The sequence below is a fragment of the Pundamilia nyererei genome, unplaced genomic scaffold, assembly GCF_000239375.1.
Source record: "Pundamilia nyererei isolate P.nyererei 1_Seehausen unplaced genomic scaffold, PunNye1.0 scaffold00035, whole genome shotgun sequence".
Taxonomy (NCBI): Eukaryota; Metazoa; Chordata; class Actinopteri; order Cichliformes; family Cichlidae; genus Pundamilia; species Pundamilia nyererei.
In genome coordinates this window covers 415,529-431,733 of record NW_005187436.1, presented here as the reverse complement: position 1 = coordinate 431,733, position 16,205 = coordinate 415,529, and the positions used below count along the sequence as shown (strand labels likewise).

The window sequence follows — 16,205 nt, the reverse complement described above, 5'->3', positions numbered from 1 at the left end:
TGCGTCTGGCTTGGGAGGCTTTTGATGTGCAACCGTGTGTGCGTAACACGGCCGAGTGTGGAAGGCGTTTGGTGAATGGAGCCATGACCTCTGGGGTCACTTCATTAATTACATCTGTGACATTCAGCCAGATGAGTTTCCTTTGTGACTAAATGATATGATGAATATTAACGACCTCGGATGAATTACATTGCTGCTCCTGCTGCTGCTGCTGATGATGATAATGTGTTTTACGACTCTGGGAGAGAGGGGAGGAAAATTGCACACTACAGCACATTTAGGACACACAAATTTTCATATGCAACATTTCAAAGACCACAGCTTAGGTTGGTAGAGAAGATTTTATTATTTGCTCATTTCTTATGTAAAACTTCCCAGTGGTTGATGAGACAACTTGCTGGAGAGGGGGGAAAAACTTCAATGAACATGGGAATGTAGTGTTCGATCAGACACGCGCACAAGTCGAGCACAAACCTGTATCTGCTTCTTGTTCTCTGGCGGCAAGCCCTTCATTTCACTGTTACACAGAAATGCGGCAACGGAAGATGTAACTGTGAAACTCGGGGTTGTTCTGATTGGGTTTGCTGGGCGGAGACAAGCAGATACATGGCGAGAACAATAGGAAGGTAACCACAGAAAAGGGCTTGAGATAGCTTCGTAGCTCATGATAGCCATCTTAGAAAGTCATCCTGATAAAGTGATCCCCCACCATTTCTCCTTCTCCCTGTCCTCCCCCTCTTAATCAAATGAGTACTGTGCAGCTGGTGGGGTTGCGGCAAAAAAGGGGGTTCGAGTGAGTGTATGCGTGTGGAGAGTAGGTGGAGGTGGGGGGGCTTTGAGGGATAGCGTGAAATTATTGCCTGCTGGTGTATATGTGTCACTGGGGGTAGTAGGGTAGAGTAGGGGGTTGGGCTGGGGCTGGGGAGTAATGTCATTGCCTGCTGGTGTATCTGTAGTGGGGGCTCATTTAGATTTAGATTGGTTATGTGAGGAGAGAGCTGAAAGGCCAGCTCATGTTTATGCATGAATCCCAAAGCATGCTGCTGTGGTGGAGCCCTGAGTTAAAGAGACAGAGCTGAAATATATTCGCACATTCAGACGCACCTCTGTTTCTTAGGATAAGGCTTGAGCTGAAGCGACGCTGCGCTATCAGATTTCAGTCAGTGTGTGCATGTGTGCGCACGCCTGTGCACACAGATTACACCTCAGTCCAAATTAATATATTGCTTTGAATCCAAAATATTAAAAAGATGTCAGAGGTTGTGTTTTTTTTTTTCTTTTCTCTTAACTACAATTTTTAACTACAGCCTTTACCACCCTTTTCCTGACTGTGTCGAGACGAGTGCTTTGGAGTCCTCTACAGCTGATGCAGAGGCTACACTGAGTTCATGGGAGCTTCCCACATTACACTCACTCATACCCAGAGAGTAATCAGTAAATGTCTTTGAAGGAGAGTTTGTTCAGCACTTCATCAGGTATAAAGTGGTTTTTATTTGGAAATGTGGTCCCTATCCATCTTTTAAATGACTTTTTAATGGTCGTCACACCATCCTAATCAATCATGTGGCAGAGCTAGCCTGCAAGCGCAAATACACTCTATTTATAATTCCTATATTCTGCAGCAAAAACCCGATTCAGTGTGCCTCTCAGTACTGTAAACAAACAGATACAAAATCAGTAGGTTTGTCTTTCCAATTTTGTGCAGACATTGGAAAAACTTCCTTTAGCAATCTCCAGCATCCTGGTTATGAGGTACCCCGCGTAATTTGTCTTTATATTACATCAATAACTTTTTCAAAGGAAGGATAGAGTAACTTTCCCCCCCAAGTAGTGCAGTTTATTGTTGTTCTTCTGTGTCTCTTTATTCAGGCCCACACTTCATGAAGGCCCCCCTCTCACCGTCACCACTCCCCCTCCCGCCTCACTGGCGACCACAGTACTTTACATCTATAATGAGATACAAATACGCATCAGCAGGACAGTGTCTATGCCACGCGTCACTCTGTGAATATTACTCACACTTATTAGCTGGATTATGTTAATCTTTACACTTTTTGCTCACAGACAACAGACTCCCCATGATATGGGGGTGGTCACGGCAGCAAGCGTGTGTTGTTCTGTGTGTGTATTTCTGAGTGTGCGCCTGCATGTCTGTTAAAGTGATTGCCATGTTGTCAAACTGATCTGCATGAGAAAGGGTGGTCTAATTACATCACTTATGTAAATGAGAAATGCACACAGCCAAGCACATACATACACATCGCAGAGGTCATAAAGACAGTGCAGGCTGCCCCCTTATTGACTAACACAGGGTGGCATCACCACCTGTCAGAAATAGCCCTGTGCTCACACTGTACACAGAAGTTACAGGCTGTTTCGATGCACACCACTCAGATAAATCAGAAATGGAAGTCGATTGGTCAAGCTCACATTATACTAAAGCACTCAAAATGTTATTGGAAAATGTCCGACCGCATATCCAGTGATTAGTCTTTTTTTCAGACTGAAACACTGATAGTATCCCTGTTGGAATGATTTATTGAGTCTGACACATTTTAATTAAGCCCAAATTAAATGAATCGGCTGGCGGACTATAAAACATTGCAGTTTAATAACGAGCCCCTACATTTTCCTTTTTTTCCCCCCCCCCTTCCTTCATCCAATCCCATTTTGGCTAGCCGCACCAAATAACCTCTCTCCATTTAATGATATGCAAATGAATTTTCATGAACCCCATGATCCCATGCGATGATTAAACTGAGATGACATTAGCTGCCATGCTGCTGCCACTCTCAGTGTTTCTGTCTCCCTATCTCTACCATCTTCCTTTGTATCCACGACAACAGCCAACTGGTGATATTAACAGGGTTCATTGTCAATATTCCCTTTCCTTCACCATTCCTTGAAATTTCCTTTGTGAGAAGTGACATTTTGCATATCCGCTGTTATTTCAGAGAAGTTTTCCCAATGCCAGCAGAGATGGCAAATCAGAGAGCTGGTTTCACTGGTTCTCACGTCTCATGTGGTAGTGAACCCACTGCAGACATACAAGTTACAACAACTTTACAATTACTGTAGTAACATTACATAGACGATTTTAGTAACCTTCCACATCTCTTCATTTTCCACTTTCAGTGCTCCCCTCCCACCGTTCCATTTTAGTCTGTATCCAACTCCACCTCTGCTGTCGTTTATTGTACTCCATTTGCATAATGAAGCCCAGGCTTAATTAAGATCCCACTGGAGTCTGGAGCCAAGGATGAAGGAAGGAAGGAAGGACGAGGGAGGGGGAGGTAGTGAGGGAGGAATCCGGCGTTCCTTAGCTTATCCGCACGTGTCCAAATAGGAGGCACAATTTGGGGGGGAGAAGAGCGTTGACGAGTGATTAAATCGCTAATTATGATCGGCTGTTAGAATTAGTGTGTGGCTGTTAATTAGCTGCAGATGAGATGCCCAGACAGTTGCCCGCCTCTGATGACTGCAGAACCCTCCCTGACTGGCAATAGAGAAACACAGCTTGACACCCTGGAGATGATGCCAACACATCCCTCCCTTTAAACACACACAGCAGTCTGAGGGGATATCCCTTTAAGAAGATCCCAGGTGTGCAAGTGCAGGAAAGAGGCTCTTCATCATCCTTGTCCACCCACTCCCACTGTTCTTCGTTAAGCACAAAATCCCCCATTTTCCTCCTTCTGCATCCGTTATTCGTTTTGCTCATTATTCCTCTCTTTCCACATAGTCTTTCTGCCCATACTGGAATGGTATGATCCCTCCTCTTAGATTTTTGTGATGGGCAGCAGCATCCTTTCAGTGCAGCAGCTGGCACTGAGCAGAGTTGGCATCACGGAAATAGTTTTTCTCCCAAACTCCCACCACGGCTACATTTGTAGTTCTACTTGTAGTTCTTTTGCTACTTTTTTTGCCGTGGCATTTAGTACATTTTAGTGTATCTATTGGTCGTGCCCGCGAACGCCTCGCAGTTTGTGTTTGGCATGGTGCCATCTCTGTTTCCAGTCTTTCCCTTGAGGGGATGCCACCGCCAAAAACGTTCAAGGCATCCGAAATGTTTTGCTCACCGTACGGAGGTTTCTGTTTACTAATGTGTGCATTATGTTGCTTTGGCAGGGTGCCATCTTTCTCCCTGTGCCCTTGCCTCCCCTGAAAAGATGCCATCACTAAATCGCTGGCAACCGTTGCCCGGGCACCTCTTCTTGGCTTTGTCCAAACAAACAAATGGTGATTAGTAGCAAATCCTCGGAGGTGAGTCCTCGTCTTTGACTATGACAGTTTTCCGCCATTCGCTTCGAATGCTTCGGGCATGCCACATGTACAAACTGGCATGCTGCCCGTTGGGTGGCATGCTGCAGCTGGCATAGAAAGGAAGAAAAATTGAATAACGGTTACAATAATTCCAACGCTGTTTCCCATTCTGCGACCTATCGTGCATTTACAAATTTAAAGTATTGTCCATCTTTCTCCTCAACATCCTATGATTCTGTCGTTTATCGATATCCGAGTCCTCTGCTTGCTGGCATCTCACTTACTTCTATGCTCCGCTATCCTCTGATATTTTTCCCATCTTCCCTTTCTCTGCCCAGTCTCTTGTTCGTTACGCCCCATTATGCCTGTGCCAAGGTGCCACCATGGTAGCAGTATGGAGGTCTGTTTCTCTTCCTCTTTCATTCTTATTCTCCTCCTTGCCCCTTTTCCCATGCCCATGCCCGCCCCTGCTCAAGTCCTGACTGGATGGCACTGTGCCAACCTGCCACCGCCATCGCTCTCATTTGTAGCTCATCCCTCCGTTGCCCTTCCCCCTGTCTCTTCATTTCCATCCCTCTCTTTTCCCCTTATTTCATTCATTTATTTTCTAACAAAAAAAAAAACGCTTCACATTGTATGGAACACTTTATGTGTTGGACCTCTAGTTATGCGCAAGATCACTTCAGACATACAAACTTTTCATTCCTTAAAGTCACTCTGCAAATCTTTGCTGTCATTTGAAAGACTTTTTTTTGGCACCTGAAGAAATGCTCTCAGTGGCTGCCCTGTAGGTAATTACAGCAGCACTCACTTATTCCACTGAGACAAGAGGAGAAGGACGAAGAGAGCCCCGAGTTTGTAGAGAGCTTGTGCTGTTTTAATTAACTTTAACCAACCCCCCATTATGTGTGTTTCACTTCACATCTCCTAGAGCCTTGAGTAGGTTGTGCTCGTTCACACATGAACAATACAGCAATATGATTGATATGATCATCAGTAAAATTGATTGTATACCATTGACCTAACCCACTTTGCCAAGATGACCCTTGTTCCCTTGTTTTTCTTTTTTTTTCTCCCACTCTTTTAATTCTCTTGAGTCAAACAAAAGCTGGCAGTGGTGGTGGTGATGCTATTAAGCAAATACTCTCATTAGAACACAAAACATAATGAATATGTAAATGGTGTGTGTAATTTATGCATGGGCTGAGAGACTTGTTGTCTATTCAGCCCTTTATTATACTCTCTATTTTTATCCCCTTTTCCTTAAAAGTTCACACTCTTTACCAATTTACTGCTTTTCTTAGACCACATCCTGTGACTGAATCCTTGGGGGACTTCTCGAGGTCTATCTATTGTCTCCTTTATTTTGCCTTTTTTTTTTATGTCTACACTTTTCTCCTTGCCTTTAACCATGGTTTGTACTCTCTAACAGTCTTTTTTCTCTGTTTGCTTCTTTTGGCTCACATCCTGTCCTCTCCAAAAACAAACCCTGCAGTGACGCATTAAACCAACAACTGAGTGTTTGAACAAGGTCTTTCTTCCAGGAATATGAATACTGAATAATCTATCCACTAAATCGCATCCGGACCTGATTGTGTTGTATTCTCTGTTTTCCCTTTGTCCCTCTGTGACTGTGTTGATCTTAATGTGTGGTCCAAACTGTGTGGCAAATTGAAGCGTGTCCTGATAGACGGAGAGTAGCCTTGCTCCTGTCTAGGATAAACACCTATAATACTCTGGCTCCCTTGGCAATCACCATAGCAACAAACCATGGTACCCACGTGAGTTGCATAATAAGATGTTCCCCAAGACCATGGACCATAAAGCGACAAAGTGACAAACTAGACACCCGCAGCACTGGCTGTAAGACAGAAAAATTCATTTTGAACAAAACAAAGGTTATGTTTGACATTTGAATGGTTATTTTCTATTTGTCAATAAGCTCACATCAGAAAACATGCACCCTTACAAGCACATACACCTTTTCTGTGTCTCCAGACCTTAAAAGGTGCTGATGAGCTGCAGTCAATGATTGTAATGAGCTATCGATCACCGTGGGAAAACAGAGGGACAGAGAAGGGTGAGGGAGGCAGAGGGAACCAGAGGACACACACACACAAACTGAAGGACTGCCAGAAAAAAAAATAAGAAAAACTTCAGATGAACTAAATGGAGAAAAGCTGCCTGAGACAGAGTATCAATACTTGCTTTAATCAAGACTTCATCTCCCATTGTTCTGCTTGAAATAGAATTTATGGGACTGTGTTTTCTGTGATCACAGGTTTAAATGGAAGTGGTCAACTCAGGGCAGTGTGTGGATGAGTTGATTTGCCAAGGATGACCATGCAGACACGCTTGCCATGACCAAGTACAGATGCCAGTGAATGGCACTGACGCAGTATCTCTATATTCCCCTCTTTTTGTGCTGTATGCATGGAGTGAAGGCAGACAGCTTTAGGGAAGGGGGAGGTGCGTTGCGTGTGTGTGTGTGTCGTGTGTTGGCTGGCGTTTCAGATAATGAAATGCAGCAGGGAACAAAGAGCTGGGGGCCCCTATTCTCTGTGCTGCAGCTTCATTTTCACTCCCGTCAGTCTATGATTCTTCTAAACCCTCTTTCTTGTGTACACGCATGCATGTGTGTGTGTGTGTGTGTGTGTGTGCGTACGTGCATGTTTATGTTTGTATGAACCAGTTGTTGTTATGTGCACGAGTCTCCCCTCCTCCTCCCCCCCCTGTTAGCATTCTGCATGGCAGATCCCCCTAATGTAATAACTGTGTCTGCATGTCTAATTTACAGCAGGAGAGAGTAAATAGCCTGTGGTTAATTACAGTACGTGTGTGTGCTTGTGTGTATGTGCGTGTGTGAGTCTATGCAAGTGTCTACATGCGCGTGGGTGTGTCAGAATGATTTATGAGTTGCAAATAGCTACACTAGTGGCCCGTTTCTCCTCACTTAGTTTTTAATCTGTCTTTCCATTAATTTTCCTGGAGACGTTATTATGGTTTTATAACAATGTGCACGAGGATGCACATATGAGTACACGCGTGTGTTAATGAGACCGAGGTGTGGACATTTCGCGAGTATCAGCTCTACGTGGGCACCTGGACTGCACTTTTGCTTTTGCTTCTCTATTTCCCTTCCTTCCTTTTCCCCTTTTTCTCTCTTTTGGTGCTTCATTCACTCTCTTCATTGAGAGCCACAATGAACACAGATCTTTATTGACAGTACACGGTAGAACATGGAAACAGCAGGTCAATCCGTTTAGCCCAAGGGCCGATACACCAATTCACCAATTTGTCAGTGTTAGTTTGAAAGAGAAAAGCAGCTAATCTCTCCTCTCTGCTCTCTATTGATCACACACTTAGACTCCACTTCTCTGTCTAAACACTATTGATTCTCTCTCTCTCTCAATCTCTTTCTCCCGCTCCCTCTCTTTCGGTCTTGCTCTATTCACATACCACAGCACTCAACACCATATTCCCTTCTTACACTCCCACTACTTTTCACATAATAGTTTTGAATAACTCAGATCGTATGTCCTTGTTTGCGAAGCCTTGAGTCGCACTTGAGAATTTTTTTTTATATAAGTAAAATAAGACTTCTGAGTAATTCCTGTAATAGTATCACAAGTGGAGCTTATCAACTATACAAAGCATTTTAAAGTTTGCTCCACAAGTGTCACAAATCATTGTCCCCTGCTGCGTACTTTCAAAAGCTTATTCTTGGTCTCATTAAAAAAAATCAATTACTTAGCAACCCTTCAACAGTCTGAATACAGACTGTGATTAAAAAAAAAATAAAAATCACTGCTGGGTACACCGTCTCCTGTCTCCTGGCTTTGTTTTTCAGTCACATCACAGGCTGCACTTGAAAAAGGCCACATTCCTGTCAAGATGAAGGCTATGTAAAAATTATAGAGTGATTATCCAAAGGAAGATGCCCCCCCCTCCAGCATTTTAACATCACTTCAAATTGAACCAAGGATCTCTATTTGATTGGATTTTGCTTGTGGCGACCCTGGGAATGAAACATTTTCGTTGACAGGTATAGATTTGGCAGAGAAATGATTGTGCTGTGGACAGGAAGATGAAACACAGAGATCGACTCAAATCTATGTCAAAAACAGGCATTCATATAGCATTTATTAGGTCTATATTGCTCTGCCATAATGCCAAGTTAATGAAATGTAAACAAGGAATCCCATCTGTTACTCACACGCTGTGAAAAGAAAAAAAAAAACCCAGCCTAACACCCATGGGCTTTACTAGCCTCCTGCATAGCTCATTTATATTAGATTTGTACACCCCCTACTGGTGCTTTTTACTCATTACAATTTACCCCAGGTTACAAAACATTTGACACATGGCTTGTGTAACTGAAAATCAGCTGTTGTTTGGTAACCGGCAGTTCAGGAGGTTGAGATGATCGTGAATATAGATCTTAGGCTTTAATCTTTTTAACAAACTAAAATGTCAGTCACCTTTTACTCGAAGATGCCTCCTTCAGGAGCTGATGCCCAAGCCACAGTGAAATGGTGGTTAGGGGAAGTACTGGAGGGTCGAGAGGATCCCGAGGGTTTCTTCGCCATGTGTGTGTCCATCCTGGGGCACCTAGAGACCCGCTCACAGTTTCTGTCCCTCATCGAGCCTCTGTCCACGGGTGACAGACTCCTGCACACCAGTCTCACCTCCATCTACCAGGAATATTTCACCAAGGTCAGTAAATGTTTCAGCAATAGAAGTACATTCAGGTTGGAGGACTTGTAACACCTAGGCTTAAGTCAGCAAAAATAAAATACATACAAAAAATGACACGAACAAAACACAATAAGGAAGTAACAGGACTTAATTAAACGACTGGCGCTTTTAGAGATTAACTCAAGCATTTGATGATACACGTAACTTTAGGTAGCTAGTTGTGTTTTTGTCACTTTTTCATTTTACCTACTAGCCTAGCTTAACCTAAAATAAATAAATACGTAAATAAATGAATGAAAACATACATAAGTATTAATGATTTCCTAATGGCGGTACAGGAGCAGCTCTTCACCGAAACTGCAAACCACTGCCAAGGCTAAAGTTTCCCCCTTTTGTGAATGCGGAGCCCCGGGATCTGCGTTAATTGGTGATATTTTCCCGAGAACTACGGAAGCGTAGAGCTGCCACCCAGGCAAAAGAAAAATAGAGCTATATCACATCATAACGTGAAAACTTTATTGTTCTCACAATATACTATCATGTTAGTACAATATACTTTTCACGTTTGAACAACATAATATCACGTCATTACAATATACATAATTATTACGTTCGTAGAATATAAAAAGTTTTTTGTTATAACGTGATATTAAGTATATTGTAATGACGTGATAGTATATTGAACAAACATGAAAAGTATATTGTAAGAACAATAAAGTTTTCACGTTATAATGTGATATATCTCTATTTTTATTTTGCCTGGGTGGCAGCTCTATGCTTCCCTACATCGAGATGATGTCTCCCAATTTTTTCCCATTTCAGTTTTCTTTGTATTTGTAGGGATTTTTTCTAAAAATGTCTAAAAGTAATTTAGAAAATGGAAATTGTGATTTCCTTGGCATTTTCCACTTTCCCTAAACAATTTGAGGAAAGTGGACAAGTGGAGGACAAAAGAAGTGGCAGGTCTAAAGAACTATCTAAAGCAGATGAACAGTATCTGAAAGTCATGTCCAGAAGAAATAGGAGAAAAAAAATCAAAAACAAGACCTGACACAGGACCTGAGAGATGCATGTGATGCTGCCCATCAGCGCAGGATTTAATCCCAGTGCTGATAGGGATTAGGGCAGGACCCCCTGGAATCTAGAGGGCGGTGTTGGAGATGAAGATGGGGGCTTGAATGAAGCCTGAGTGACAAGACGGAACCGGTGATGGGGAGAATTTGGGTTACAATAAGGTGTCTGCAAGGAAGAATGACAGGTTTGCATGTGTCCCTTATGAAGTACTTGTGGTACACCTGTGGTAGTTTTTGATAAAAGCTAATGTCTTGTCATTTAGGGCATAGTGTACACATTCGTCTTTTTAAACTACTAAAGAATTGCTTTAAAAGTAATAACAGTGGGTTGTCCTGCTTAAATTTTAGACTGAAGATGACGAGCTGGAACTTGCTTTGGCTCTCTCTCTACTGGATATGAAAGGTCACCCTCTGCAGTCTCCCAGCCAAGAATCCCAACCATTGCACTCTGGAGATGCTCAAAATCAGAGAGGATCTGTTCAGCTGAATTCTATATTAAAGCCTGAAGGAAGCAACTGCACCAATCAAACTGGATCCTGGAACAGAGAGAGTCCACCGCAGACAGCCAGAGAGATGGAGTTTCAAATAAGTACGTATCCTAATAAGCAGACACTCGGGACAGGTCAGACTGTGTGTGTCTCAGAACAGGAGGGAGATGTGGATCAATCACAGAAACCAAAACGCTCTAAGAATAGGCGGCAGAGGCGAAAATGTACTGGCCAGCACCTTGTAGGTTTACCCCGCTCTCCATCAGCACCACCACCAGTGTTACTGTGGTTCAGGAGGGATTTGCGGCTGTGTGACAATCCTGCTCTCGTGGCGTCACTAGAAGTGGGTGCACCTGTCATACCTGTCTTCATCTGGAGCCCCAAAGAAGAGGAGGGAACGGGCATTACAGTGGCTATGGGAGGAGCTTGTAAGTTTGATCAAGGAATCAGTGGTTATAGCAATACTTTGTCTCATGTCTTCATAATAGTTCTTGACAAAATCCTTGTTTGTAAGGCTCTGTATTCTAATTGTCTGAATGTATCTTCCCTTTTTTAAATAGGTAAATATTGGTTGCATCAGGCATTGTTGTGTTTTTGTTCATCTTTGGAGCACATCGGCAGCCGTCTTGTCGTCCTCAAGGCAAGTACTGAATCTTCTCTGAAGGCACTTAAGGAGCTGATTAAAGAGACTGGGGCAAGAACAGTGCTGGCTAATGCCTTGTATGAGCCCTGGCTGAAGGAGAGAGATGATCTGGTAGTTTCAGCTCTGCAGAAACAAGGTGTTGAATGCAGGATGTTCCACTCTTATTGTCTCAGAGACCCTTATTCTGTCACCACGGAGGGTGTTGGCCTTCGAGGTTAGTCAAAGCATATTTCTATGTGCATACTGGGTTTGCTGATAATGTATACCTAAATTACAATATGGCTATTCTGATGAACTTTTATTGTTTTTTTATGATGTAGGAATAGGTTCAGTCTCTCACTTCATGAGCTGCTGTAGACAGAACCCAGGGACTGCAGTAGGAGTTCCCCTGGACCCTCCGGTATCTCTCCCTACACCTGCCCACTGGCCAAAGGGGGTCTGTTTGGATGAACTAGGCTTGGCACGCATGCCCCGCAGGAAGGATGGCACAACGGTTAGAAACCAAAGCTCTAAGGCAAAACAAACCAACTTAAAAAATAATTTAAATCACGCATCTGTCAATGTTTTCTTTGTTTTCTCTTCGGCATTCAGGTTGACTGGGCAGTGAATATTAGAAAGACCTGGGATTTTAGTGAAGGAGGAGCGCAAGCCCGTCTAGAGGCCTTTCTTCATGATGGTGAGACACCTATTGTTCAGTTGGTTATCTTAACAGACTTGGCAATGAACAACACCATATATTTATTTCTATTTCTAGGTGTGTATAGATATGAAAAAGAGTCAGGCAGGGCAGATGCTCCAAACACCAGCTGCTTGTCGCCCTATCTTCATTTTGGTCAGCTCAGTCCACGCTGGTTAATGTGGGATGCCAAAGGAGCACGTTGTCGACCCCTAAAGTTCCAACGCAAATTGGCGTGGAGAGATTTGGCTTACTGGCAGCTCACGCTGTTTCCTGACCTCCCATGGGAATCCATCAGACCTCCATACAAGGTGGAAATTAGTTATAGACTACAAAGTGAATATTAACCATACCATAAAATTGTAAACTTTTTTCGTTGCCACGTCAATTTATTAATTTGTAATAAAGGCCTAAACCACATTATGGATAATTTTACATCCACTGGCAGGCTTTGCGGTGGAGCAGTGATTGGGGCCACCTCAAGGCATGGCAGCGAGGACGAACAGGCTACCCTCTGGTCGATGCAGCCATGAGGCAGCTGTGGCAGACAGGCTGGATGAACAACTACATGAGACATGTAGTGGCATCTTTTCTCATAGCATATCTTTATCTGCCTTGGCAAGAAGGCTATCGCTGGTTCCAGGTGAGATGCGTGTGCACACTGGGACTAATGCACTCACAAAGATATTGCACCAAATGCCTGACAAATATTCACAAGTACTACTTACCTTCCTGACTGTATCCAACCCATTTTTAGGACACCCTGGTGGATGCAGATGTTGCCATAGATGCAATGATGTGGCAGAATGGGGGCATGTGTGGCCTGGATCACTGGAACTTTGTCATGCACCCTGTTGACGCAGCAATGACCTGTGACCCCTACGGTACCTATGTTAGGAAATGGTGTCCTGAACTTGCAGAGTTGCCTGACGAGCTTATTCACAAACCCTGGAAATGTCCTGCATCCATGCTGCGGCGTGCAGGTGAGACATTTTATTGTAATTCACTTTTTAAATAAGATAAATGTATGGAATCATGCTTTGCATAGTTTAGTTTTAACAGTTAATACGGTATATCAATTTATTACATCGATGCTGTCCTCACGGTTTAGGTGTGGTGTTTGGCCAGTCGTATCCCGAGCGAATAATTACAGATCTCGAGGAGCGAAGGAATCAGTCTCTGCAGGATGTAGCTTTGGTGCGCAGGGAGTTTGAACAGTATGTGGACAAACGCTCAGGCTGCGATTTGGTGCCTTTGCCCCCACGCCTGGTCTCTGAGGCTTTGGGTTTATCACACAAGGATGGGGCTGTGGTGACACAAGGAAAGCAGTTCCTGTTGCCTGTCATCACTCGCATGGAATTCAAACACCAGCATGAAGATCCGGATGCTGATGCCACATCAAACCCCTACAACGCAGTTTTAAAAGGATACGTGAGCCGAAAGAGGGACGAGACCATTGCTTTCCTTAATAAGAGAGACTTCACTGCCAGTGTAATGCATGAGGCAGTCCAAAGAAAGGAGAGGCTCAACAGCGATTATCGGAGAATGGAGGGGCTCCCACCGTCTCCTTCACCTCGAGGCAGGGCCAGACGAACTCCCACAGCCAAGGACAGGTTCTCTATAGTACCCGGTGGGGCAGTCACTTCTCTAAAGTGACCAAGACTACAAACTTTTTAGTCATTTGCCACAGAATGTAAACATATTACAAATTTATTGAGTGTAAAAATGATGCCAAAACATATTCTGCCAATGTGGATGTGGAAAATATTTGTGGAAAAAAAGTAGATTGCAAGGGGGCTGGAAAATGCTCTCAAAAGTTTATATTCAGTTTGACCTCAGGTACTGTGTTAAATAATGGCAGCATACACTGCGTTCCAAATTATTATGCAAATGATATTTTTCTGTTTTTGCTACTTAGTCGATTCAAATGACAGTCGGCATAATTTTCGAGTCATCGACCAATAGAGTATAATTCAAATGTTACTGAACAAAACTCCCAATGAAAAAAGTATGTTTTTCAAAAATTAAAAAAAAATTAAAATGCACTGTTCCAAATTATTACGCACACAGACTTTCAAAAGATTTTATAGATTGTAAAGAATTGAAAATGGTTATTTGTTGAATTTGCAGCATTAGTAGATCAATTTCACTAACATCAAAAGCGATTTCAATCAAAAACATCTTAACAGGTCAAGTTACATATTAACATAGGACCCCTTATTTGATAGCAGTTTTACAATTCTTGCATCCATGGAACAGTTTCTACTTGAATGGTTTGCATGGTTTGGATGTCAGAATAGCCTCCCAGAGCTGCTGTTTGGAGGTGAACTGCCTCCCACCCTCATATTTTTTGTTTGAGGATGCTCCAAAGGTTCTCAATAGGATTGAAGTCAGGGAAGAATGGGGACCACACCACGAGTTCCTCTCCTTTTATGCCAATAGCAGCCAATGATGCAGAAGTATTCCTTGTAGCATGAGATGGTGCATTGTCTTGCATGAAGATGGTTTTGTTCTTCTCTTTCTACCATGGAAGAAAGTGGTCAGTCAGAAACTCCACATATTTGCAGAAATCATTTTCACACCTTCAGGGACCCTAAAGGGGACGACCGGCTCTCTCCCTGTGATTCCGGCTCAAAACATGACTCCACCACCTCCTTGCTGACGACGCAGCCTTGTTGGGACATGGTGGCCGTCCACCAACCATCCACCACTGCATCCATCTGGACCATCCAGGGTTGCACTGCACTCATCAGTGAACAAGACTGTTTGAAAATTAGTCTTCATGTAGTTCTGGGCCCACTGCAGCTGTTTCTGCTTGTGAGCATTGGTTAGGGGTGGCTGAATAGGTTTATGCACAACTGCAAGTCTGTGGAGGATCCTACACCTTGATGTTCGCAGGGCTCCAGAGGCATCAGCAGCTTCAAATACGTGTTTGCTGCTTTGTAATGGCCTTTTAGCAGCTGCTCTCTTAATCTGATGTATTTGTCTGGCAGAAACCTTCCTCATTGTGCCTTTATCTGCACGAACCAATGTGTGCTCTGACTCAGCCACAAATCTCTTAACATTATGGTGATCACGCTTACATTTTTGTGAAATATCTAAGGTTTTCATTACGTGTCCAAGGCATTCAACTATTTCACGCTTTTCAGCAACAGAGAGATACTTTTTCCTTCCTATGTTGCTTGAAAATGGTGGTCTGCTTAATAATGTGGAACATCCTTCTTTAGTAGTTTTCTTTTAATTGGGCTCACCTGGCAAACTAATGATCATAAGTGTCCAAGATTGATTTCAATGATACAAAGAGTCTTGAGACACAATTCCATCCATGGGTTTAATTGAAAAACAACTAATCTTTATGACACTTAAACACAATTTGCATTATAATTTGAAATGCGGTGTATATACATATATTTATATTAGTGCGATTTAGTTTTTCTTTAAGCCGTATATAAAACATAAAAATTTCAGAAATAAATGACAAAGAAAAGAGACTTTTTAAGGAAATGTTTATTTATTTTTTATTACACAGGTCCTCTGTCCACAGTTTAACCCTTATACATGCAGTGAAGATCAAAATAATTAATACCATAAAGACAAAAGTGCTTTTTAAGTCAAACAGTGTCCCAAGACAGAGTTTCAAGTCCTTCACTGAAATGATTTGTAACTATTTTATTCTAGTCTCAGTCTCTTCCACCTTTTGGTGGTTTGATGCTTTAAGAAATCAACAATGGATATTAGGTCAATGCAGGCTGGAAGGTCCCCTAAATTAAGTCTGTAAAGAAATTCTAAAGTTCACAGCTCTACAGCACTGACAGATCAGTAGCCTGGAGCTACAGAGCTCCACTGGAGAATGCTATGTATTGCGTTTTAACGGACAGGCACATATTGTGCACCTCTCTCTGCCAGTGTTGTGAGAAAAAGGGAAGGTGCACAGCACATACAGAAAGGTGTTATGTCAGTCCTCAATAGAATGGATGTATCTCTCATATGCAGCTTCATCCATTAGACTGTCAAGCTCGGCAGGTTTGGAAATGCTCATCTTCATGAGCCAACCTATAATAGATGTGTAAAAATCAAGTTAAGCTAAGCTCTGATTCAAAGATGCACACTGGTTTCAGTACTTGTAGCATTAAATGCTTCACATGAAAAAACAAAAACAAAATAACTACACAAAATATGAGTATATTTTGTTCTTTGCATTGTTTAAAGATATAAGCTAAAAACCTTATAAGAGAAAATGTTTGTAAATGTCACTGACACTTATATATATACAGTGGGGCAAAAAAGTATTTAGTCAGCCACCGATTGTGCAAGTTCCCCCACTTAAAATGATGACAGAGGTCAGTAATTTGCACCAGAGGTAC

The 16,205-nt window shown here is 42.7% G+C and overlaps 2 protein-coding genes across 2 annotated transcripts in view; one reads left to right on the top strand and one right to left on the bottom strand.

Moving 5' to 3' along the window:
- The first annotated feature begins 8,634 nt into the window (after window positions 1–8,634).
- On the top strand, window positions 8,635–15,232 carry LOC102204186 (deoxyribodipyrimidine photo-lyase). Its single transcript, XM_005729871.1, has 9 exons — window positions 8,635–8,979; window positions 10,383–10,950; window positions 11,083–11,379; window positions 11,486–11,658; window positions 11,757–11,841; window positions 11,920–12,152; window positions 12,290–12,484; window positions 12,599–12,824; window positions 12,953–15,232. The coding sequence occupies exons 1-9, from the start codon at window positions 8,734–8,736 to the stop codon at window positions 13,495–13,497; spliced, it is 2,568 nt and encodes an 855-aa protein (XP_005729928.1). The 5' UTR covers window positions 8,635–8,733; the 3' UTR covers window positions 13,498–15,232.
- A 101-nt stretch (window positions 15,233–15,333) lies between these two features.
- LOC102203905 (glycine cleavage system H protein, mitochondrial-like) overlaps window positions 15,334–16,205 on the bottom strand; it is a 5,124-nt gene continuing 4,252 nt past the window's right edge. The window contains exon 5 of the mRNA XM_005729870.1: window positions 15,334–15,894. Within this exon, the coding sequence (XP_005729927.1) occupies window positions 15,797–15,894 (98 nt within the window). The 3' untranslated portion in view covers window positions 15,334–15,796. The remainder of the gene's footprint in view (window positions 15,895–16,205) is intronic.

Bases quoted from the DNA above. Each gene is read 5' to 3' on its own strand.
- LOC102204186 (XM_005729871.1), top strand. From the start codon at position 8,734: ATGTCAGTCACCTTTTACTCGAAGATGCCTCCTTCAGGAGCTGATGCC. The intron at 8,980-10,382 runs GTCAGTAAATGT...CTTAAATTTTAG, and splicing joins ACCAGGAATATTTCACCAAG to ACTGAAGATGACGAGCTGGA. The intron at 11,659-11,756 runs GTTAGAAACCAA...TTCGGCATTCAG, and splicing joins GCAGGAAGGATGGCACAACG to GTTGACTGGGCAGTGAATAT.